The sequence below is a fragment of the Rhinopithecus bieti genome, unplaced genomic scaffold (genome assembly GCF_001698545.2).
Source record: "Rhinopithecus bieti isolate Rb0 unplaced genomic scaffold, ASM169854v2 scaffold_10354, whole genome shotgun sequence".
Lineage (NCBI taxonomy): Eukaryota > Metazoa > Chordata > Mammalia > Primates > Cercopithecidae > Rhinopithecus > Rhinopithecus bieti.
Window position 1 is genome coordinate 727,412 of NW_016806491.1, and position 23,576 is coordinate 750,987.

Here is a 23,576-nt window from a genome sequence, read left to right on the forward strand (position 1 = left end):
CGTGTGTTCGCATGGGACCAAGATGTTTGAAGCCAAAACTTAGTCTCAGCATAGAAGAAGTGGGGTGTGATGGTATGCACTATATTTCTCTGCTATTCTTGGCTATAGGTCTGTTATTAGGAAATATGGTACAGGTTGAGGATCCCTTATCCAAAATGCCTGGGACCAGAAGTGTTTTGGATTTGGGGTTTGTTTTTTTCTTCAGATTTTGGAATATTTATACCAGTTGAGCATCCCAGGTCTGAAAATCTGGAATCCAAAATACTCTAATGAGCATTTTCTTTAAGTGTCATATTGACTGGTAGTCAAAAAGTTGAGAGCATTTTGGATATTTGGATTTGGGATGCTCAGCCTGTATAGTCTAGTAGGTTCTGAGTTCCAGTCCTACTCCTGACCTTTGGTTTTAGATGTTGGGTAGATCATTTAATGCCTTAAATCTCAGTGTCCGTATCAGCATAAGAAGAATAATTGTAGTTATCTACTCGAGTGAGTCATGATGAGGCTTCAGTAAGATATGCATCTGAGCACCAACAACATACATGACACAGTAACTGCTATGTAAATATTAACCATTTTCATTAACTAATTGTCGGTGTTATTATCACAACTGAGATGATATTGGAAATACTATTTAGCAGCAGCTGATATTTCTTCCTTCTGTTTTCCTAGCTGAGGATCCAATCTAGATTTGCTGCTCTTCTTCTGACATAATTTGCATATTGTGTTAATTTCCCTTCAGGCTGCTGCGCCAAAGGATGGATCGGCTGGATAATTTAACCTGTCGCCTGTTGAAGAAACAGGCCTTCAGACCCCAGCTGCCTGCTTACGAGTCCCTGGTGCAGGAGATCCACCACTACGTCACTAGTGTCGCCAAGGCCCCTGCCGTTCAGGATCTGCTCACACGGCTCCTGCAGGCCCTCCACATGGATGGGCCACGATCTGCCCAAGTAGCCCACAGCCTTCTAAAGGAGGAGGCCTCTTGGCAGCAGTCACACCACCAGTTCCGGAAGCGGCTGGCGGAGGAGTACACCTTCTATCCAGATGCCGTGAGCCCACTGCAGGCATCCATATTGCAGTTACAACATGGCATGAGGCTGGTGGCCTCTGAGCTCCACACCTCACTCTACAGCAGTATGGTTGGTGCAGACAGGCTGGGGACCCTGGCCACAGCCTTGCTGGCTTTCCCATCAGTGGGCCCCACCTTCCCCACTTACTATGCTCATGCAGACACTTTGTGCTCAGTGAAATCTGAGGAGGTTCTACGAGGCCTTGGGAAGCTAATCATCAATTGCTCAGGAGGAAAGGAGGTGGAAGGCAAGGGCCAGAAAGCCTGTCCCACTCGGGAGCAGCTGCTGATGAATGCTCTCCTTTACCTGCGCTCCCATGTGTTATGCAAGGGAGAGTTGGACCAGAGGGCCCTGCAGCTCTTCAGACACGTGTGTCAGGTGAGCCATCTCTGGGAGGCCTGCCCTGCCCTCGCTCCTGCAGAGTCAGGTTCACAGCAGGGCGGCCTGCAGGACATTAGCATGCCTAGAGATACACAGATAGTGTCGCTGGGGCGTGGGCATTCTGTTTTCTGTTCCTTCTTTTTCTCTGTTTACCTATCATGTTTGGGGACCTTTGCCTCTCAGTTTTTAAAAGATTAAAAAAAAAAAAATGAGAGCACCCTTTTTTATACACTACACGTTTTCTCCCAGTTTGTCAGTTGTCTTTTGACTTTGTTTATGGTAATTTTGCCAGATACTTATGTCAACCGCATTAAGATGTTCCCTTATTAATAAAAGTAATTTGCTCTCATTGTATGCAATTAAGAGAATACTAAAATTTCTAATGATCCTACCACTTAAAGCTGTATAAATGGTGCTAACGTATCAGGTATCCTATTCCAGGCTTGCTTGTGTGTGTGTATATATATATTAATATTTACCTGTAGCTGTATGTCTATGACACTCTAAATTTTTAAAAATTTGTTCCAGTGGCTTACAATTTTTTTTTTTAGTAGCAACAGCTTTTAAAAAATACAAATCTTAGCATTAATTAACAGAAAAAAAGAGTTGCTCCAGTTGAGGTAGATTCTAATCCCCCGCCGAGCCCCTGAGACATGTCCTTAAATTGCTACAAAATGTACAACAAACCACTAATAAAGTTTATTCTATTTGATAACTCTATTTGGTTTTAAAAACTTCATGTATAGTGATTATTTTTCTGTTATTCTGTATTCTTTACCTGCTTCATATTTAGTGACTGCCAAGTATTCTATTGTATGTTTATGCCACAAGTAATTTAACTATTTTCCTATCATTGAACATTTACATTTGTATATACTTATTTATACTTTTTACTATTTTGCCACGCCCCCCCCAAAATAAAATAAAAAAAAAAACCCAATGCCACAGTAAATAGTCTCACAGCTATATATTTGGATACAAATTTTAGAGATCAGGATTGCTGGGACAAAGACTAAACACACTTCTTAGGCTTTACATGCAAATTACCTTCCTAGATGGTGGGTGCTTATTTCCTCAACCTCAGCAGTACTGGATGGTTCTTTAATTTACAGTTTTTGCCAGTTTAAAGATCTAAAATCTTAGAAGTGGTAGGGAATTTCAGAAGTGTCTGGTAAGACACATTCCAGTTTTGCCTGATTGGTGCCCTTTGACCACCCAGTCCCTAGTCTAAGTGTTTCTTTTCTGAACCCCTTGGCCAGCTCCTTGGGGTGCCACCCAAGTGCTATCTGAACCACAGCCCTCTCATGGCCAACCCTGAGTCTGTCCTTGTTACAAAGCACCTTTATTTCTTGACAGGAAGTTCCCATTAGCTGTACTGTGGCAAGTTTTACACCTTCAAAATTACAATGACACAGCAGGGGGAATCTAGGAAACTGGTTGCTGAGGCTACACACTTGGAAAACAAAACCCATTTGCTCTTTATTACATGGAATTTAGTTCTTGGATGTTGGCTTTTATTTGTTTTTGAGTCATGATACTTTCATTTTCGCGAGAAATTAATAGCAAATCTTGCCTTTGTGAGTGCCTCAGCAAGGAAAGCTCAGCTTCTGTCTATGTGACTTTCAGGAAATCATCAATGAGTGGGATGAACAGGAACGCATAGCCCAAGAGAAGGCTGAGCAGGAAAGCAGCCTATATAGATACAGGAGCAGGAACTCTAGGACAACCCTGAGCGAAGAGGAGGAGGAAGAACGGGAGTTCAGAAAACAGTTCCCCCTGCATGAAAAGGTAGGACAGTGGTGGCAGGGTTTGTTTTGGAATGAATTCCCTTGATGCCATATACATTCCCTCTGATGGCTTTCTCTCTCTTTCTCTTTCTGTCTCTCTCTATGCATGTATTTTAGAGACTGGGTCTTGCTCTATCACCCAGGCTGGGGTGCAGTGGTGCAATCACAGCTCACTGCAGCCTCAAACTCCTGAGCTCAAACAATCCTCCCAAGTAGCTATGACTGCATGCGCACGCTACCACACCCTGCCAGTTTTTATATTTTTTACAGAGACAGGGTCTCAGTATTTCACCCAGGCTGTCTCCAAAACTCCTGACCTCAAGTGATCCTCCCGCCTCGGCCTCCCAAAGCACAGGGATTACAGGTGTGAGCCACTGTGCCCAGCCTGTAGTCTTTTAAAATATATTTTAATACATATATTAGTCCTATTTCATTTTCTCAGTCATTCTTATGCTTTTTTCTTTCTTCCTTTTAGTCTGATTAGAAGTAGATTCTGATTTTTAAAAGTTCAATTGCTCTAATGCTATTTATAGGACTTTGCAGATATTTTGGTACAGCCAGCGTTAGAGGAGAACAAAGGAACTTCAGATGGGCAAGAAGAGGAAGCAGCCACAAACCCAGCTCTCCTCTCCCAGAATTCAATGCAGGCGGTAATGCTGATACACCAGCAGTTGTGTCTCAACTTTGCTCGATCCCTCTGGTATCAACAGACTCTGCCGCCACATGAAGCAAAGCATTACCTCAGCCTGTTTCTGTCTTGCTATCAGACTGGGGCATCGCTTGTGACACACTTCTACCCCCTGATGGGTATAGTAGTTTACTTTTGTTATGCAGTTGGGAAATTAAAGCAAATGCAAATAGATGCTGTTGCTACTTCTGTAACAATCGCACTCATGAATTTCCTGTTTTCGCCTAATTCCTTATTGGAGTTTCCTTGGCTTAAAGAACTTAAGCTGATTCAAGAAAATATTTTAGGATTCTGTAATAAGATGGATTTTCATGAGTGTACAAATGGGTCAAGAAAAGATGGATTTTATTGTTTCGATCCTTTGGGGGGAGGGATTAATAAGGATAAGGACTTAAGTGTGTGTGTGTGTGTGTGTTTTCCTTAGCATTATTTCTGCTTTCTGTCAAATAGCGTTAGTGCTTTTCAAATGAAATAATATATACCTGGGAGCAACCAGTCTCGTGGAATATGGTTTAATAGTTGGTTCAGTGCAGTTTCCTACATGATTTCATGGCATTATTTCATACAAGTAGGAAGGAGGCTTTAAGTTTCCTTTCTGTTTACCTAGAATAGGTATAAAAACTGGGAATTTGGATGCAGTGAATTAACCCCTACACCATTTTGTTTATACCTAGGCAGTTTCTGACTTCCTTTGCGTATTCTAGAAACTTGAGAGCTTTAGGTAGCTACCATGGTATTAGGATTACAGTTCTCTAGGCCAGTATTGCTTTGGGGGAGAATAGCATTCATCAGTCCCCAATTAGTTCATTGTTGCTGATTCTTTTTTTTTTTTTTTTTTTTTTTTTTTTTTTTTTTTGGAGGACGGAGTCCTCCTCTGTCGCGCTCGGCTGGAGTGCAGTGGCCGGATCTCAGCTCACTGCAGGCTCCGTCTCCCGGGGTTTACGCCCAATTCTCATCTGCCCAGCCTCCCGAGTAGCGGGACATACAGGCGCCTGCTACGTCACCCAGTTTTTGTATTTTTTTAGTAGAGACGGGTTTCACTGTGTTAGCCAGATGTTCGATCTCCTGACCTGGATCGCCCGCTCGGCCTCCCAAATGTGCTGGGATTACAGGCTTGAGCCACCGTGCCCGGCCGATTCATTTATTTTTGTATGCATTTATTTTTTTGAGACAGAGTCTTGCTCTGTTGCTCAGGCTGGAGTGCAGTGGCACGATCTCAGCTCAGCTCACTGCAACCTCTGCCTCCCAGGTTCAAGCAATTCTTGTGCCTTAGCTCCCCAAGAAATTGGGATTACAGGCACAAGCATGTCTGGTTCATGTTTGTATTTTTAGTAGAAATGAGGTTTCACCATATTGGCCAGGATGGTCTCAAACTCCTGGCCTCAAGCAATCTGCCTGTCTCGGCCTCCCAAAGTGCTAGAATTACAGACATGAGCCACTGTGCCTGGCCACGTTGCTGACATCTTTTTGACATGCTGATGGATCAACTTACTGAGTTCACTGACTTTACTGTGATGTTAACTTCACAGGAGTTGAACTGAATGACCGACTCTTGGGAAGCCAACTTTTGGCCTGCACCCTCTCCCATAACACACTCTTTGGGGAGGCACCCTCAGACCTGATGATGAAGCCTGATGGGCCCTATGACTTCTACCAGCATCCCAATGTTCCAGAAGCCCGGCAGTGTCAACCTGTGCTTCAAGGTTTCTCAGAGGCTGTCAGTCACTTGCTGCAGGACTGGCCAGAACACCCAGCGCTTGAACAGGTAGGGCAGCTGTTGAGGAAGGAATGCTCACAGTACTGAATCTGCAAGAAGGATGCAGCCTCACCATTATCCCTGGGGGCACCCCCTTGCACATGCATACGTATAAACAAGAGCTTAAAGAACTGCAGTTCAGTGAGATGCTACTTACTAACTATAGGATGAACATACCAGTTTTGTATTTCTCTTTTATAAGTGATGTTTGGGGATTCTGTTAATTTTATTTGTTGGTTAGGAGTTGCTGACCACATAATAAAATGTTACCATGTTGCTGTGTTTATTCAGAGGTGTTTTAAAAGTAGAGAATTGTGGGGAAACTTCTGGTCAGGACTCTCTTCAGTACCCTGTGACTTTGGATCACTGGTATTCCTACTGAGATACCCAAATCTTTATTTCTGCAGCTCCTGGTTGTAGTGCACAGAATCCGTAATTTCCCACTTTCCAGTCCCATCTCAAAGTTCCTGAATGGCTTAGAGATCCTTCTGGCAAAGGCACAGGTGAGCTAATCCCTCTCTTCCTTATTTTTGTTGGTGGTCAGTTGGCAAAAGATATATCTTGTGGCACCTTTGTTGTTAGACAGAAAATTATAGTTTCGGCTGGAAAAAGATAAACATCCTTAGTTTTTCTGGCATGGGGTGAAATCATTGCCAGTGAGGCCGTTGCCCCTGTGGTGAGGTTTAGCTGCCTTGCCTTTTATCCAGTGGGATGCAGTATCCACCGGTAATGAGGGTGCACTCCTTCTGGCGTTCCAGGTGGGCCTTCAGTCCAACTGAGTGCCCACATACACTATCCCCTTCAGTGCCTTCATGGCCTGAGTCAGCTGTTACCTCCTCATTGGACAGGAAAGGGCCACATGTCTTTGTTCTAGGTCAGATAGCAAACAGCACAAATTCAGACTCCAGTCTGTAAACACTGTGCTTTTTTGCCAGCCTCTAAACTTGCCTCTGGTGGAGTTCTGTCATGTGAACAGAAAGAACTTGAAGCTAGGTACACTAAATTCATTCCTGCAGTTGGTACAAGTTGTTTAAGGGCCCAGTAGTCTTCAGTCAAGCAAAGTTCAAGATGTTCTTGAGGGAGGAGGTGATTATGGCATTGAATAATGTCCATAGTAAATTTTATCTTTGTTTCTTTAGGATTGGGAGGAAAATGCAAGTCGAACTTTGTCTTTGCGGAAACATCTTGATTTGATCAGTCAGATGATCATTCGGTGGCGTAAACTGGAGCTGAAGTAAGTGACTCTCCGTCCCTCTCCTAAACTTAGGTTGTAAGGGCTTTTGTTTTTTGCTAGTTTAAATTTCTTCAGGATTTATATAGTATTACAGCTACAGAATGTGCTTTTCAGTTATTAATCACAGCGTTAACAGTAGGGCATTAAAATCACCTGAATACAGTCCAGACAACAGCGTATATTCTTGAGGGAGGAAACTGGGTGACTCCTCCATCTCCATTTGGGAGGAGAGGATAGTGAGCATGTAGCCTCTGCATCTCTGGTGTCAGATATTTCAAATGGGTTGCCCTAAATGCCTCCTTGGCTTCTTCTCATTTCAGCTGCTGGTCCATGAGTTTGGATAATACTATGAAGCGCCACACCGAGAAATCGACCAAGCACTGGTTCTCTATCTATCAAATGCTTGAGAAGCACATGCAGGAACAAACAGAAGAACAGGAAGGTAATGCCTGGCAATACATTTCCTGCCCACTTAGAGCTTCCCAGCTAAATGGAGTGCTGCAAAGTGTAAGATTTTCGTGTTCCCGCTTCTCCTGCTACACTGCTTTCATGGGAATGCCTCCCATTTGACTTCATGATATTTCTGAGAGGTCAGCCAAGAAAACTGTAAATCGTGCTTGTCTGAGAGAATAATAACAAAAGTCTGAGAGGTTTAAATGTCTTCTCCAAAAGTCTAGAGAACCAGTCATATGATAAGGTTTCCTTCTTCTCTATGTCCATGATAGAAGTCAAACTGAAAGTTGACTTTTTGGTAGGTAGCAGCCAATATGCTTGAATGAACAGTCTTTTTTTTATACTTGTGACAAGCATCTTATAATTCATTTTTCATAATTTGCTGTGAGTGCATTTAACACATGCCCTGTGTGCAGCTGCTACTTTTATTTGTTTATATTTATTTACTTTTGTCTTGCTCTGTTGCCCAGGCTGGAGTACAGTGGTGCGATCTCATCTCACTGCACCCTCCGCCTCCCAGGCCCAAGCGATTCTCTCCTACTTCAGCCTCCTGAGTAGCTGGGATTACTGGTGCCCACCACCATACCTGGCTAATTTTTGTATTTTTAGTAGAGACGATGTTTCACCATGTTGGCCAGGCTGGTTTTGAACTCCTTACCTCAAATGATCCGCCCGCCTTGGCCTCCCAGAGTGCTGGGATTACAGGCATGAGCCACCACACCTGGCCTGCTACTTTTAAGTCAGCTTAGAATTTAGCTGTGGTCCTTGCTTGAGAGCCTCACATTGTGATGTCTACCTCTTGGCCATCCATAGTATCCCAAATAGATTGCGTGCACGTCATGGTTGAAGGAACATACATATTTTCCTCTTTGAATTTTTAAAGATGACAAACAGATGACCTTGATGTTGTTGGTCAGCACGTTACAAGCATTTATTGAAGGATCCTCGCTGGGAGAGTTCCATGTGCGACTTCAGATGTTACTGGTTTTCCATTGTCACGTCTTGCTGATGCCACAGGTTGAAGGAAAGGGTGAGGATTTTTTTTCCTTTCCTTTGACATTGCATTACTAAAATGAGTTAGGCTTTGAATTTTCTACATGAGACAGGTGCCTCGTTGCACTCTAGGTTTTAAATAAGACATAGTTATGTTTAATGCGATTCACATTAGATACAGAGAAGAACATTCAAAATGAGGTGCAGATGACTAGTGAGCTCTGACAGAAGTAAATTGCCAGGTGAAGATCTCAGGACCTAGCATGTTGAGGCAGCACATCTCTCTGTCTAGACACTATAAATGTCCTGCTAAGCTGCTGCTTGATCCAGGCCATTATTAGTTTCTTTCATCCAGTGAAAGCACTGCCAACCGTCAACGAAATGCACATAAAACTGCCCACTGTCAAGTACTATCCCTGACCACAGCAAGTGGGATAAAAGCCTCACTGCAAGATGAGTATAGATTGTACGTGAATGAGCATTTGAGGTGAACTGCTTAATATGCCATCTTTTTAAAAAAGCTCAGTTTCTGCTGATTTTACAGTAAGTTTCACAGAAAGAATTTGACATTGATTTTAGAAGAACCTAGGAGTACATCATCTTCAAGAAAAAAAGTGCAAAAAAACATCTGTTATAAGCAGAAGTGAAAAATAGGGGAGTGTTGACAGCCTGCATCTCTGGGAAATGCTAAACTCAGACAGGATCCCTAAATAACATGCCTGTGAAACTCAGTGTAATCTCATGGCATAGAGAGTAATGAGGAAGGATCATCACTGAAATATGAAGGCCACAGCTGGCACCAGTAGCACATGCAGCAAGTGTGGTGTTTTTGTTTCCTTTTCATTTCTTCCAGATTCACTTTGCAGTGTTCTATGGAATTTGTACCATTATTACAAGCAATTCTTTGACCGGGTCCAGGCCAAAATTGTGGAACTTCGTTCCCCCCTAGAAAAAGAACTTAAAGTAAGATGAACAGCTGTCGTGATCACTCTTGGGAGGACAAAATCAGCAAATTCTCTTTCGTTAACCCTGTTGTCCATTTAACACTGCGGCAGGGACCTAGGGGAATACAGGAAAGCATTGCCACTGCTAGGGAGGATGGCAATATGTACATCGGTGGCATTGACTTTTTTTGTCACCTGCAGAGTGTGTGAGGGATTCGTGGAGTGGCCAGTCAGAGCCTCCTCAGAGGACTGCCACAGAAATCTGTTTGTGCTCCCCTGGTCTTGCCCAGGCCTGTCTCCCACCTCAGAGCTATGCCATGTCGTGCTGGTCCACACACCATTGAATTACCACGGAGGAAGGAGGGACCTCTCTTTTTGATATTCCCAGTGGTTGTGGAACCAACCATGGTACAAGGGACATGGCTAACTTGGTGGTTCCTAAGCTGGAGTATATGTCAGGTGACTTAGTGACTGTAGCAGCTCTCTCTTTTTTTTTTTTAAATCACTTTGAGACCAAAACGTGTTGTTTTTGTTTTTTGAGACAGAGTCTCGCTCTGTTGCCTAGGCGGGAGTGCAGTGGCACGATCTCAGCTCACTGCAGCCTCTGCCTCCCGGGTTCAAGCAATTCTCCTGCCTCAGCCTCCTGAGTAGCTGGGATTACAGGTGCACTCCACCAAACCCGGCTATTTTTTCTATTTTTAGTAGAGACGGGGTTTCACCACGTTGGCCAGGATGGTCTCAATCTCCTGACCTTGTGATCCGCCCACTGTGGCCTCCCAAAGTGCTGGGATTACAGGTGTGAGCCACCACACCTGGCCCATGGTTTCTTTTTCAGACTTGTTTTACTTGTTCACTGACACACAGTCCTGTGTTTGGGATAGAGTGGGTCTTTGCTGAACAGAAATCTAGAAAGAAACAGAATCACAGTAGCTTTATAAAGCCATTTCTTGAACATCATTTATCTTACAGGAATTTGTTAAGATTTCCAGGTGGAATGATGTCAGCTTCTGGTCCATCAAACAATCTGTAGAAAAGACACACAGGTAATCTGTCTTTTAAAACTGGGGACAACCAAAATAGAATTTTTGTGGTTGGGAGCAAGACTACATAGTTACCATAACCTGACTTAATATTAAGTGTGTTAAACTTCTCAAAAAATAACACTTTTATTGTTTTGATGTTGCTTTCAACACCACCCTCTTCTTCTCTGAGCAAAGTCTACCTGCAGTAAGGATTGGTGTGCCTTGAGACAAAGTAGGCTGTCTCAAGTCTTCTGCCACCCACTAGCTGTATACTTTGAGCAAAGCAATCCCATTCTTTCTGGCTTTAGTTTCTCTTCTAGAAAAGGAGGATAACAATAACTGCCATACTTTTCTCTTAAAATAAAACAAGTATTAATATTTAAGGAGATCACTGTATATAAAAGGTACAGGGTATTAAATTATGTATGGATGCATGATAATGTATTTTTTGTATTTCTTCACTTGCTAATCCAATTTTTTTCTTCTTATCTCTGTGATTATCTGGGGACAGGACCCTCTTTAAATTCATGAAGAAATTTGAAGCAGTCCTGAGTGAACCCTGCCGGTCATCCCTGGTGGAGAGCGACAAGGAAGAACAGCCTGACTTTTTGCCCAGGCCAACAGATGGAGCTGCAGTTGAACCGTCTTCCATTCAGAATCTGAACAGGGCACTGAGGGAGACCCTGTTAGCTCAACCAGCAGCTGGGCAGGTACTTGGTTGTGGGACAGTGCTGGCTTATTCCCAAGCCGGTCAAGTGGGATCTATGTGTTATGTGCAAGACATGCCTCAGTACTAGACAAGAAAATGCCTTTGACATATATAGTATGTATTTGTTTGCCTGACTTCCCTGCAAAATAAGGCAAAAAAATCTTGATCTCATTGGTAAAAGGTTTTTTTTTTTTTTTTTGCTTTTTTTGAGACAGAGTCTCACGCTGTTGCCTAGGCATGATTATGGCTGACTGCAGTCTCAACCTCCTGGGCTCAAATGATCCTTCCATGTCAGCCTCCTGAGTGCTGGGACCACAGGCACATGCCACCATGCCCGGCTAATTTTTTTTTTTATTTTTTGTAGAGATGAGGTCTCACTTTGTTGCCCAGGCTGGTCTCGAACTTCTAGTTTTTTTTTTTTTTTTTTTTTTTTTTGAGACGGAGTCTTGCCCTGTCGCCCAGGCTGGAGTGCAGTGACGTGATCTTGGCTCACTGCAAGCTCCGCCTCCTGGGTTCACACCATTTTCCTGCCTCAGCCTCCCGAGTAGGTGGGACTAGAGGCTCCTGCCACCACGCCTGGCTAATTTTTTGTATTTTTTAGTAGAGATGGGGTTTCACCATGTTAGCCAGGAAAGTCTGAATCTCCTGATCTGCCCACCTTGGCCTCCCAAAGTGCTGGGATTACAGGTATGAGCCACCGCGCTGGCCAGACTTGTAGTATTAAGTGATCCTCCCTGCCTCTGCCTCCCAAAGAGCTGGGATTGTGGGCGTGAGTCATCGCACGTGGCCTTGCTGCTTAAAATTTAATGTCAGCCTGTGAGAAATAATTGTGCTTTTACCTGTGAACATTTCATCTGCTATGAGCAAAGATTTGAAGCATCAGTTTAAGAATATGCCATTGAAGCTGTCTGTGGGCTACCACATGAGGAAGCTACAGCACAGGGTGTGAATATGTGCCATGATGTGCTGGTTTATAGCAGATGCTGATTACTGTGGTGTAAATACTCCCATTATGACCAATTTCAAGAACCAACAGTTAAGATTTGGCTTGCAAAATTTCTGAAAATTTAACAGTGATAAATCTTGAGTTAGCAGGTCTGTTATAGAATGGATGTTCCTGCTTCATGTCCTTGGGTGTGGGGAGCTCTAGGATTGGAAGGCACTCTTCAGGAGAGTAATTTCTGGGTAGGCATAGTGGCTCATGGCTGTAATCCCAGCACCTTGGGAGGCTGAGGCAGGAGGATCACTTGAGCCCAGGAGTTTGAGACCAGCCTAGGCAACACATGAGACCCTGTCTCTCCAGAAAAAATTACTTTTTAAAGAGTAGTTTTGTTTTCTTATTGTATTTCCTATCTGAGGTTCACAGAGTTAGTAATGAACGTCCTTAAGCTATTTTTGTTATTTTAGTTGTTCAAAACTCATAATAGAAACTGAACATATAGCCATAAGATGGCTGCAGAGATACGATATGGCTACCAAATTTATTTTCTTTTGACTGTATTTGTCAGCTCACTGCTTCTGTCATTCTGATCAACAATTTTGATTTGCTAATAATGACAACATAGGAAGTTCAGGAGAAAATTAAAATATGTCCTTGACGGATGAAAGCTCTTCCCTTCATTTGATATCTGAATTCCTGTGTCTGGGGTGCGGTGGCTCATGCCTGTAATCCCAGCACTTTGGGAAGCCAAGGCAGGTGGATCATTTGAGACTAGGAGTTCAAAATCAGCCTGGCCAACATGGTAAAACCCTGTCTCAATTAAAAATACAAAAAATAGCGGGGCGTGGTGATGCATGCCTGCAATCCCAGCTATTGGGGAGGCTGAGGCACGAGAATCGCTTGAATCTGGGAGGTGGAGGTTGTAGTGAGCCAAGATCAGGTCACTGCACTTCAGCCTAGGTGACAAAGCCAGACCCTGTCTCAAAAAAAAAGGAAAGAAATCTGAATTCCTGAAATTTGAACTGTTAATTAGGGGTAAATGGTCATAGGAGTAGGACCAGTTTCGCCTGGCTACTGTGTCTGAGAAACACAAAGTGGCTCAGCACCTTGAGGGCAGCAATGATATTATTCATTCTACTCTGTTCATAATTCAGAACTGGAGGCTCCTTGTGGCTATCATAGCAAGCATTGCTGGATGTAGGGGCATGGGGATCCTTCCGTTATAGTGATCTCATATGGAGCAGTAATACGGTTTTCTAAATATCCGCAGTATGTCTCTTTTAATTTTAGTGATGCTATATTTGTTCTCATGAGACTTCTGACATGGTGGTAATTTAATATTTGCTGAACTAGGGATGTGTTTGTGTGTGCAACAATTAAATTTAATTCCCGTGCAGGTTAAAATGATGGCCTGCCATTCTTGGCAGTGAGGCTAACCTGTCCTTTGTCTCACAGGCCACAATTCCAGAGTGCTGTCAGGGCACTGCTCCTTCCGGCTTCGAAGGGGAGCTTCTGCGTCGCTTGCCAAAGCTCAGGAAACGCATGAGGAAGATATGTCTGACATTCATGAAGGAGAGCCCCCTGCCTCGCCTTGTGGAGGGCCTCGATCAGTTCACAGGTGGGTGCCAGCATCCAGGTCAAGGGTGGATCTTTCTCTCTGTTTTCCCCAGTGGCGCAGGAGGGCTGAGAATGTGGCACCTGTGTCCTTTTTTGATATCCTGTGTAGTGCTGAACAGTTGATTGAATAAGCAAGTGGGCTTAAAAACCCACAGAGCTCAGAAACAGGAGCCTACTGAGAATACACAGTCATAATTTTCACATTGTCATCCTCTCATGTAACCTGGCACTGTGCCATATTTTATGAGCGCCTTGTCTATACTAGTTCCTGTTGGTTGGTGTTACAGGTAAAGGGGCACAGAGGTGGATTTCCCAGTGTCTAAGCTGTCCCCACTGTCAAGAAGTTGTCTCATTTGAGGAGGATTCATCCCCATCTTCTTGCTTTTTTCACTTCAGAGAGGCACAGCAGTTTCATTTCTCAGGCTGTCTTTGCTCAGAGAAAGCGAGAGCCAAGATCTCATAGTGTAACACAGCAATAGCTGGGAAGGGAGCCCAGAATTTTATAGAATGTTTGGGCCCCTGGCAGCCTCTGACTACCTCCTTCACCCCATCTACCCCCCACCTGCAGTGAGTGTGCTGTCAGTGAGGCTGGGTTTCTTTTAATGAGGTTGCATCTAATCTCAGGGAGCTCTTCTTTTTTTAAAACTTGTCAGTGTTGCTCAAGGTGACTCAAGCCTGGGGATGGGGGTGAGTGGAATACAGATCCATTTGCATCTCCTGGAGAGGGGATGCGCTGCGGGATGTAAAGCCTCCCTTATCCTCTAACTCTCCTGCACTGTCAGTCTGATGTCTTTGGTGTCCTTGTACTCACTGGTGATTGCCTATGTTTGGCTGGTAGTGCTGCCTTAATGCAGTACCACAGACTGGGTGGCTTCAGTGTGAGGCTAAAAGTTCAAGATCAAGGTGTTAGCAGGGTTGATTACTTCTGAAGCCTCTCTCCTTGGCTTGCAGATGGCCACCTTCTCACTGTGTCCTCCCGTGGTCACTCTTCATCTGTGTGTTCTGTGTCCTGATCTCTTCTTTTAAGGACTTCAGTCAGATTAGATTAGAGCCCATTCTCATTTCACCTTCATTACCTCTCTAAGGCCTTGTCTCCATATATAGTCACATTCTGAAGTTCTGGGGGTTGGGACTTTTAACATGTGAATTGAGGGGTCAGGGAAGACACAACCCAGCCTATAACACTGCCTGCAGCAGGGAGGCGGCACCCTTGTGTTATTGGTACCCACGTGTATTCAGGAAGGCAGCTTGGTGCTGTATAGAAAGAACTTGGGCTTTGAAGTAAGGTAGGCCAGTGTTCAAGTCCTGGCTCATCTACTCATTAACCACATGGCCTTCAGATAGTGACTAGACCTCACTGAGCCTTTCTTGAAGTCTGTAAAATGGAGCTACAAATAGGTGCTTCTGAAGTTGTGCACATGAAAAGAGAATTTACCACGTACCAGCTATAAGTGGAAACTCAACATACATTAATCTGAAATTTCCTTCAAGTGATTATAAAGTTCTAGTATAATGCACTGCACATAGTTGGTGCTCAATAAGTGCATTTGCTTGATTGATTATAAAACCCCTAAATACAAAAGAATGACTGCTGCTGTTTGGGTTGTTATTGTCAAGAGACTTGAAATCCTGTATGTTATTTTTCTATTTCCATACACCTTGACCAGTTTGGTTAAAACACTTAATGAGATTTTACCAAATGCTAGGGACTGTGTTAAGTACCCAGGGTATAAAGATGAATGATGCTTGGCCTTTGTTCTCCAAAAGGTCCCTGGTGTTGGGTAACAAACACATTACCAGACCCCTGGGATTTTCTTATTGTCTCCCCTCCCCACCTTGTTTTCCCTTACAGGTGAAGTGATTTCCTCTGTGAGTGAGCTGCAGAGCTTAAAGGTGGAACCCTCTGCAGAGAAGGAGAAGCAGCGGTCAGAAGCCAAGCACATTCTCATGCAAAAACAGCGAGCTTTGTCAGACCTCTTTAAACACCTTGCAAAAATTGGTAAGGTTCTCGCTTGAAACCCAGTGAAATGTAGTCACCAACTTTTACAAAGAGAAATGACATGTCTGATTTGGGGGAAATTCCATAGACAGTTGAGATAGTGGACAACAGAAGGTACAGGCAAGGTTTCCAGATGTCTAAGAGTTCCACTCACATGCAGGAAAATCCTGTGACCAGCCATCTATGATTCCCTGATACTTTCCTCTTCGTATGAGGTTTCTCAGAATCTATATTTTTATTTATGTTATGTTATATGTTACGTTGTGTTATGTTGTTATGTTTTGTTATGTTATGTTATGTTATGTTATTGAGATTGAGTCTCGCTCTGTCGCTCAGGCTGGAGTACAGTGGTGCAATCTCGGCTCACTGCCACCTCTGCCTCTTGTTGCCCAGGCTGGAGTGCAATGGTGTGATTTTGGCTCACTGCAACCTCTGCCTCCTGGGTTCAAGTGATTCTCTTGCCTCAGCCTCCCAAGCAGCTGGGACTACACCACGCCCGGCTAATTTTTGTATTTTTACTAGAGACGGGGCTTCACCGTGTTAGCCAGGATGGTCTCAATCTCCTGACCTTGTGATCTGCCTACCTCAGCCTCCCAAAGTGCTGGGATTACAGGCGTGAGCACCACGCCTGGCAGAATCTGTACTTTTAAAATTTCTGTCACTGCATGCTGTACCATTGTTTGCTGCATAGCATAGAGAGCAGTGCTTCTCAAACTTGAACGTGCATGTGAATTCACCTGGGGAATCTTGTGGAAGTGCCGCTACAGATCCTGTTTCAGTTGGTGTGGGTGCATCCTGAGAGTCTGCATTTCTAACAAGCTCTCAGGTGATGCTGTTTAGAAGACTTTGCTTTGAGTAGCAAGAGAAAGGGGGGCACATCCATTCTCTCCTAAGCATCTTTGCTTAAACAAATGCTGTTTATTTCCTAGGTTTGTCATATCGCAAAGGTCTTGCATGGGCCCGTTCAAAAAATCCTCAAGAGATGCTTCATCTTCACCCGTTAGATCTCCGGAGCGCATTGTCCATCGTCAGCAGCACTCGGGAGGCTGATTCTAGGTTTGTCTGTTTTTTTTCCCTACTTATAAATGGAACAAGTAATTTAACACTTATCCTCATTTGCAAAAATGGGGATAGCAACACCACTGTGGCTACCAAAAGTGCCTGGCTCAGGAGCTGACTCCTGGTGGACATTCAAATGAAAGTGTGAAGCTGGGTGCGGTGGTTCATCCCTGTAATCCCAGCACTTTGGGAGTCTGAGGTGGGCAGATCACTTGAGGTCAGGAGTTCAAGACCAGCCTGACCAACATGGCAAAACTCTGTGTCTACTAAAAATACAAAATATTAGCCAGGTATGGTGGCACATGCCTGTAATCCCAGCTAATCAGGAGGCCGAGGCAGGAGTATTGCTTGAACCCAGGAGGTAGAGGTTGCAGTGAGCTGAGATTACAGCACTGCACTCCAGCCTGGGTAGCAAAGTAAGACTGTCTCAAAAAAAAAAACATTTCTTTTCTTTCTCTTTCTTCCTTGCATTCACCTCTCCATTCTTCTTTTTTTTTTGTCTTGATTTTCCTGAGGTCTGCTTACTTCATTTGATCATATGTGTGGAAATCTATTAGAAAATGGTATATTTTTAGTTGCTCTATATACATACACTCCTCATAAGTTCTAATGTTATTGAATTTGTAAGTCCATACACTATTGAGACAGGCAGAGCTACCTCTATTTACAGCACTGCAGAGGATGTTGTGAATGATGCTTTGCATGAACTGGGTATAGTACATGTGTGTGTTTTATTTGCTCAGTTGGCCCTCCCAGGGCTTTAAATTTGAATTCAACAGAATATTGTGGAAGGGAAATTTTACATAAGTATTCTGGATTTTCGGGTTTTCAGGAAAATTTGCCAAGTAGGCTTGCATTCCCATTTGGTCAGCAGTGTTGTAGTTGAATAGTAGTTTCCTCCTTTTGAAAGGACACATGCTCTCCAGCTTACTTGAACCCTCAACAACCCCTGTGTCTTCCCCACATTGAGGTCAGCTGTCACTGCCATGCATCATTTTGTGCTTGGCTGTCCTCCGTCCTCTTACATTATTTGCCTGGCTCCTGTAGGCATCAGAGTTTATGACCCCCTTGCCTCCACTGCCAAGATAGGAAGATTTCATTGAAGAAACCATATTGTCAGCAAAATTTATTTCCTCATGATACTTCCAGTGCTAAGTTAAGTAAAGGACTAATGAGTGCCTCACCGAATGAGTCCTCATAGAAGTAAACCACCTCAGACAGCTGACTCTTGGTTATGGCCAAATATACCAGTATCTGAGTTTTTCAGGATCTGGGGTGGGAGAGCATGGTTTTAATTAAGTAAATGATGTTGATATCTTTTCCAGGCTGCTTACAGAAATCTCGTCTTCATGGGATGGATGCCAGAAGTATTTTTATCGCTCTCTTGCACGGCATGCCAGGCTTAACGCAGCACTAGCAACTCCTGCCAAGGTAGAATGATAGAACATGAGTCTTGCAGGGGCTCAGGGAAAGCTCTTGTTCTGTTCATCCCAGGGCCGCATTCTCAGACCTTGTTAAGTGATAACAGCCTGTTAGTGGAACTGAGCTTTTTGCAGTACATCCTTTAACTTAAAATAAGTATCAATGTAATTTTGTGCAAAATCAGAGAACACCTTAAATAAATTCTGTTACACTTGCCAGCAGGACAAATTTTCTTAATGTTTAAGAAAAATTAAAAACTTCAAATTGAGAATGCCATCTTTAGATCTTTCTTCCCTTTGTGAATTGAGAAAAGACCACTAATAAATGCATTTTGGAGTTAAATCCAGTTCCTTTGTATGGAATATCAATGATCGGTGCAAGCATAATTGGAGAAACACTGCTCAAAAAAATGAATGTGTCACCTCTAGAGTGCGGCATGTCTGATGCTTATAGTAGAAACAACTTTCTAGGGGCACATCTGTGGGTGTTTGCCAGCAGCCCCTTCAGCATGTTTTTCCTTCTTCTGCCAGGAAATGGGCATGGGCAACGTGGAACGGTGCAGAGGGTTCTCAGCACATTTGATGAAGATGCTCGTCCAACAGCGGCGCTCCCTGACCACGCTCAGTGAGCAGTGGATCATCCTCAGGTATCAGCCGATGAGTTGGGCTTGTGGCATGAATTCAGAAGAATTAGATCCAAGTCAGCTCAGAGTTATTGCACATGGGGAGAGGAATAAGACATGCTCTCAATTGTGAAATGAATTTAAGGCCCAAAGAGGCAGGTAGGGTTTCTCCCAGCTCTGCCCCTTGTTTTCAGTGATATGCTTCTAGTGTCCCTCTCCCTCTGTGCTCTGACTGAACCTCCTGAGAATATGGAGCTGTGGAGATTTCAGGGCTGTGTCAGGCAATGAAAATTGTCATGGCTGAACTATACCTGTGTCTGGAATCAGGATATATATTGCCGAAAGTCCATGTGGGCCAATGGTTAGGCTTGTGTTCATGGTATTAGGGTGGGACAGTCTTGGGCACAGATGAGATTTGAGTTGGCTTCTGTTACTTAGGCTTTGGGGATCCCCCAGATGGCAATCTGAGCCATACATGGAGGCTCCTCAATGGAAACAGATAATTAAGAGATGAGGACAGTTAGGAGAGTTGTCGTCATCTGTTGAATGGATTCGTGGCTGAGAGACAGTATTTCCAGACTGTTCACTTTAGCTTCAGGTATTTTCTCCTCCATTCATTAGGGTTTATGTAGCAAAGTACAGCACATTCACTAGATACTGCTAGTGGAAGTCACTGTAGTGGTGTAATTGTGTCGTGATACTTCTCCTGAAAGACTGAGAGATGGGTTTAAGTACTTTGGGAGGCATTTTAACAGACTTTTTACCTGTCTGGGGGATTCTTCCTTCTTGACTGTATTAAAAAACCCATGCTTGTTCAGAAACACAAATTTCTTTTAAAACAATGTGGTGACATGGTTTAGAGTGCCATTCATTGTGTTTTTCCCATGGGTTTCTCTGTACAGGAACCTCCTCAGCTGTGTGCAAGAGATTCACAGCAGGCTGACGGGGCCCCTGGCCTACCCCGTGGCCTTCCCTCCTCAGGATGGCGTGCAGCAGTGGACCGAGCGCCTGCAGCACCTGGCCATGCAGTGCCAGATTCTGCTCGAGCAGCTCTCCTGGCTCCTCCAGTGCTGCCCCAGTGTACGGCCAGCTCCAGGCCATGGCAATGCCCAGGCACTGGGGCAGCCTCCTGCCCCCTGCCTGGAAGGACCAGAACTTAGCAAGGGACAACTTTGTGGAGTAGTACCAGACCTAATTCCCTCCAATCTGAGCTACCCATCTCCAGTACCTGGAAGTCAGCTGCCCTCTGGTTGCCGGATGCGGAAACAGGATCAGCTTTGGCAACAGTCAACTACGAGAGTAACAGAGATGCTAAAAATCATTAAAACAGTGAAAGCTGATGTCGACAAAATTAGGCAGCAGTCTTGTGAGACTCTCTTTCATTCTTGGTAAGTGTGTCTATATCTTTACACTTCTCTGTGTGCTTAGGTTCTTATTGTGCTTATCCAAATTGGGGATGGGAAGGGAAGGGTGTTAAAGCAGAAGCTTTTAGACAGTCCTGGAGTCTGGGGAACTCGTCAGTTTGGGGGATGGGGTGGGGTGGGGATAGGGAGTGTCATCTGCAGGTTCTGAGACTTTAGTTAGCAAAAGGATGCCAGACAAAGCCCTAAATAATCCACAGGGAGAGCAAATCACATCCTGCTATTTGTGGTGGTCCAAAATAAAAGCCCATCACACCAAAGACTAATGATAATGGAATATTATTAATGGAATAAATTTATCATTTATTGGAATAAATTAATGGAATAAATTTATTGGAATAAATTACTAAATTTATTCCATTACTAAACCTAGGTGTTTAGTAATAGAATCAAATTATGAAAATAATTGTGCTTCAGTCCTCTGTTCCTCAGTGGACCTGCACAGCACTCTGTGGCATGTGTTTAGCTGTAAACTTCAGCTATGGTGAGTTCTACCTTGCGTCTATTATAGTGGTTGCAGGGAGGGGTGTGTGTTTGTGGGAATTGTAATGCATTCCTTTCAACATTGTGGCATTTCTGTTGCAGGAAAGATTTTGAAGTGTGCTCTTCTGCACTGAGTTGCTTGTCCCAGGTGTCAGTTCATTTGCAGGGCCTAGAGTCCTTGTTCATTCTTCCAGGGATGGAGGTTGAGCAAAGAGACTCACAAATGGCACTAGTTGAAAGTCTGGAATATGTAAGAGGAGAAATTAGTAAAGCCATGGCTGACTTTACTACCTGGAAGACACATCTGCTTACTTCAGGTAGCCAAGGAGGTAAGGAATATTGTTCAGTCAGGGAATGAAAGCCCACTGTAGAAATGATGTCTTGTAGATGTAAAGTCTCATTGTCCTAAGACACATTATGTTTTGGGCTATACACGTACCTGTCCAGGGTTCTGAGGCAGGGAGGTGCGGTTGAAATCCACAGCTCTTAACTTTTTTGTCCCATTTGTTTGGATGCCTGTTACATACTTCGTAACACACATAGGAAGGCAGCATCAGCTGTCTGTTAGTTTTCCCTTAGATTGAAAAAGTTTGGCACTGATATTTGGACTAAGTTAGTGTTTATTCATACTGTCTTAACTGTTATTTTCATATTTTTACATTATTTTAGTAAAAATTTTAATACAAGGTAATAAATTTACAAGTTTATCGAGGCAAGGAATTTGTCTCTTCTTTGTATCTGGCACAGCTTGACTCAGTGACTCATCAAGAAATGAGTGTTTTTAATGATTTCCAGAGGCACTAAAGCAAATGATTGTTGTTTGTATGTTTGTTTTACACCATGTTACTTGCTAGGAAATCAAATGTTGGATGAAGGATTTGTGGAAGATTTTTCAGAGAAAATGGAAATTGCTATCCGAGCCATCCTCTGTGCCATCCAGAACTTAGAAGAAAGCAAGAATGAAAAAGCAGAGAAGAACACTGACCAAGCAAGCCCACAAGAAGAGTACGGTATGTCTGAAATCAGGCAGAAATTAGTTTCATGCCTGTTTTAATTTTTGTATTTGATGATTTATTTCTGTGGCTAAATAGTTAAGGATGGATGTTAGAAACAGATGACTACATGGATAGAGATGAAAGGATTTGTTTTCTGTTATTCATCATGTTGTTTTCTCTGAATGAGGCAGCAGGCTTTGAGAGACTGCAATCAGGACATCTAACAAAACTCTTAGAGGATGACTTCTGGGCCGATGTCAGCACTTTGCATGTGCAGAAAATAATTTCTGCCATCTCTGAGCTGTTGGAGAGGCTGAAATCGTACGGTGAGGATGGCACAGCAGCAAAGCACCTGGTAACTAACTGTTCTTTACAAACTTCTTCCTCTTCAGAATGCACTGAGCAAAGGCAGAGTGGGCTTTACCTCCCTGCACGTGGATAAGTCCCAGAGCAGGCCTCAGTGCCAAAATCACTAAGAACTTGGTCTCTTTATTTATACGTGCAAAGTCATTGACAAGCTTTGAAAAGCTTAGGGCTTGCTAGCTAATTGTTAAATGCATAGGTGCAGAAATGCTAACCATTCAGAATATCTATTAGGATTCTTTCATATCTTACACACTCCCAAATATTTGATGTTACTGATAGATGACATTATCAACGGAGGCTTAGCGGCCACTCTATGTAAACACCATTCCCACTACAGTAAGTGAAGAGTAAGCAGTTGTAGTCTTTGCAGTAAGTCCGGAGAAGCACCTTACTTTGCAGAACATTGTATGTTATTCTGTAGCATTGCCTCCAGTGCTAATTTTCAGTCAGCAGAATTTATTTATAAACATTTTATTTTTATTATTTATTTTATTTTGGGACATGATCTCATTCTGTTGTCCAGACTGGAGAGTGGTGGCGTGACCATGGCTCACTGCAGCCTTGACCTCCTGGGCTCAGGTGATCCTTACACCTCAGCCTCCCAAATAGCTGGCACTATAGGCATGCACCACCGTGCCCAGTTAATTTTTAAAGTTTTATAGAGATGGGTTCTGGCTGTTTTTTTTTTTTGTTTGGTATATTTTGTAGAAATGGGGTTTTGCCATGTTGCCCACGCAACATGAACTTGAACTCCTGGGCTCAAGCAGTCTACCCAAAATGCTGGGATTAAAGACATAAGCCACTGTGCCTGGCCAGCATTATATTTTTAAAAAACCAACATTGTTAGCCAAATGAGACATTGGTTTGAGATTGTACTTTGGTGACGATATATGTAAATGAAGAAATCTCAATGAGCTGTGTGTATTGGGGTGGGATGGGGGTTACAAACACATACATGTAACTTGCCATTAGTACTATTTAGTGCATTCACAATGTTGTGCAATTACCACCACTGTCTAATTCCAGAACGGAAATCTGGTACCTGCCAAGCAGTGTGAGCAGGCCTTTTGTTCTGTTTTGATCTCAGTTCTTCAGCCAATCCTGTTCCTTGCTGGTGCGCCTGGTGCCGGTCCTCTCCAGCTACTCAGACCTTGTCCTCTTCTTCCTGACCATGTCTTTGGCAACTCACCGTAGTACTGCAAAGCTGCTCTCTGTGCTTGCCCAGGTCTTTACGGAGCTTGCCCAGAAGGTAAGGACCGTTCACGTGGTGCACTGTGAGCAGCAGGGACCCAAGTAAATTTCATATCATTGGTCTTTGGTGTGATAGGGTTTTATTTTGGACCACCACAAATAGCAGGATGTGATTTGCTCTCCCTGTGGACTATTTAGGGCTTTGTCTGGCATCCTTTTGCTAACGCTGTTTCCACTAAAGTCTGGGAACCTGCAGATGATACCCCCTATCCCCAACCCACCCTATCCCCCAAACTGATGAGTTTCCTAAACTCCAGAGGTGTCTAAAAGCTGCTGCTTTCTGTTACCACCCTTCTCTTCCCATCCCCAATTTAAATCTTCTTCAGCTAACTCTTGAACTACAGTTGTAGGATAAACCCTTAAGGCT

At 43.6% G+C, this 23,576-nt stretch overlaps 1 protein-coding gene across 1 annotated transcript in view; it reads left to right on the top strand.

Moving 5' to 3' along the window:
- The window catches only part of MDN1 (midasin AAA ATPase 1), a 196,929-nt gene that overhangs the window by 145,557 nt on the left and 27,796 nt on the right, over positions 1-23,576 (top strand). Inside the window, 21 exon segments of the mRNA XM_017876823.1 lie at positions 740-1,445; positions 3,075-3,236; positions 3,769-4,042; positions 5,453-5,688; positions 6,087-6,182; positions 6,819-6,913; positions 7,234-7,355; positions 8,250-8,396; positions 9,213-9,322; positions 10,273-10,346; positions 10,837-11,035; positions 13,430-13,592; positions 15,444-15,590; positions 16,520-16,646; positions 17,975-18,080; positions 18,602-18,717; positions 19,596-20,081; positions 20,700-20,926; positions 21,452-21,607; positions 21,784-21,947; positions 23,046-23,207. Of these exon segments, the coding sequence (XP_017732312.1) occupies positions 740-1,445; positions 3,075-3,236; positions 3,769-4,042; positions 5,453-5,688; positions 6,087-6,182; positions 6,819-6,913; positions 7,234-7,355; positions 8,250-8,396; positions 9,213-9,322; positions 10,273-10,346; positions 10,837-11,035; positions 13,430-13,592; positions 15,444-15,590; positions 16,520-16,646; positions 17,975-18,080; positions 18,602-18,717; positions 19,596-20,081; positions 20,700-20,926; positions 21,452-21,607; positions 21,784-21,947; positions 23,046-23,207 (4,075 nt within the window).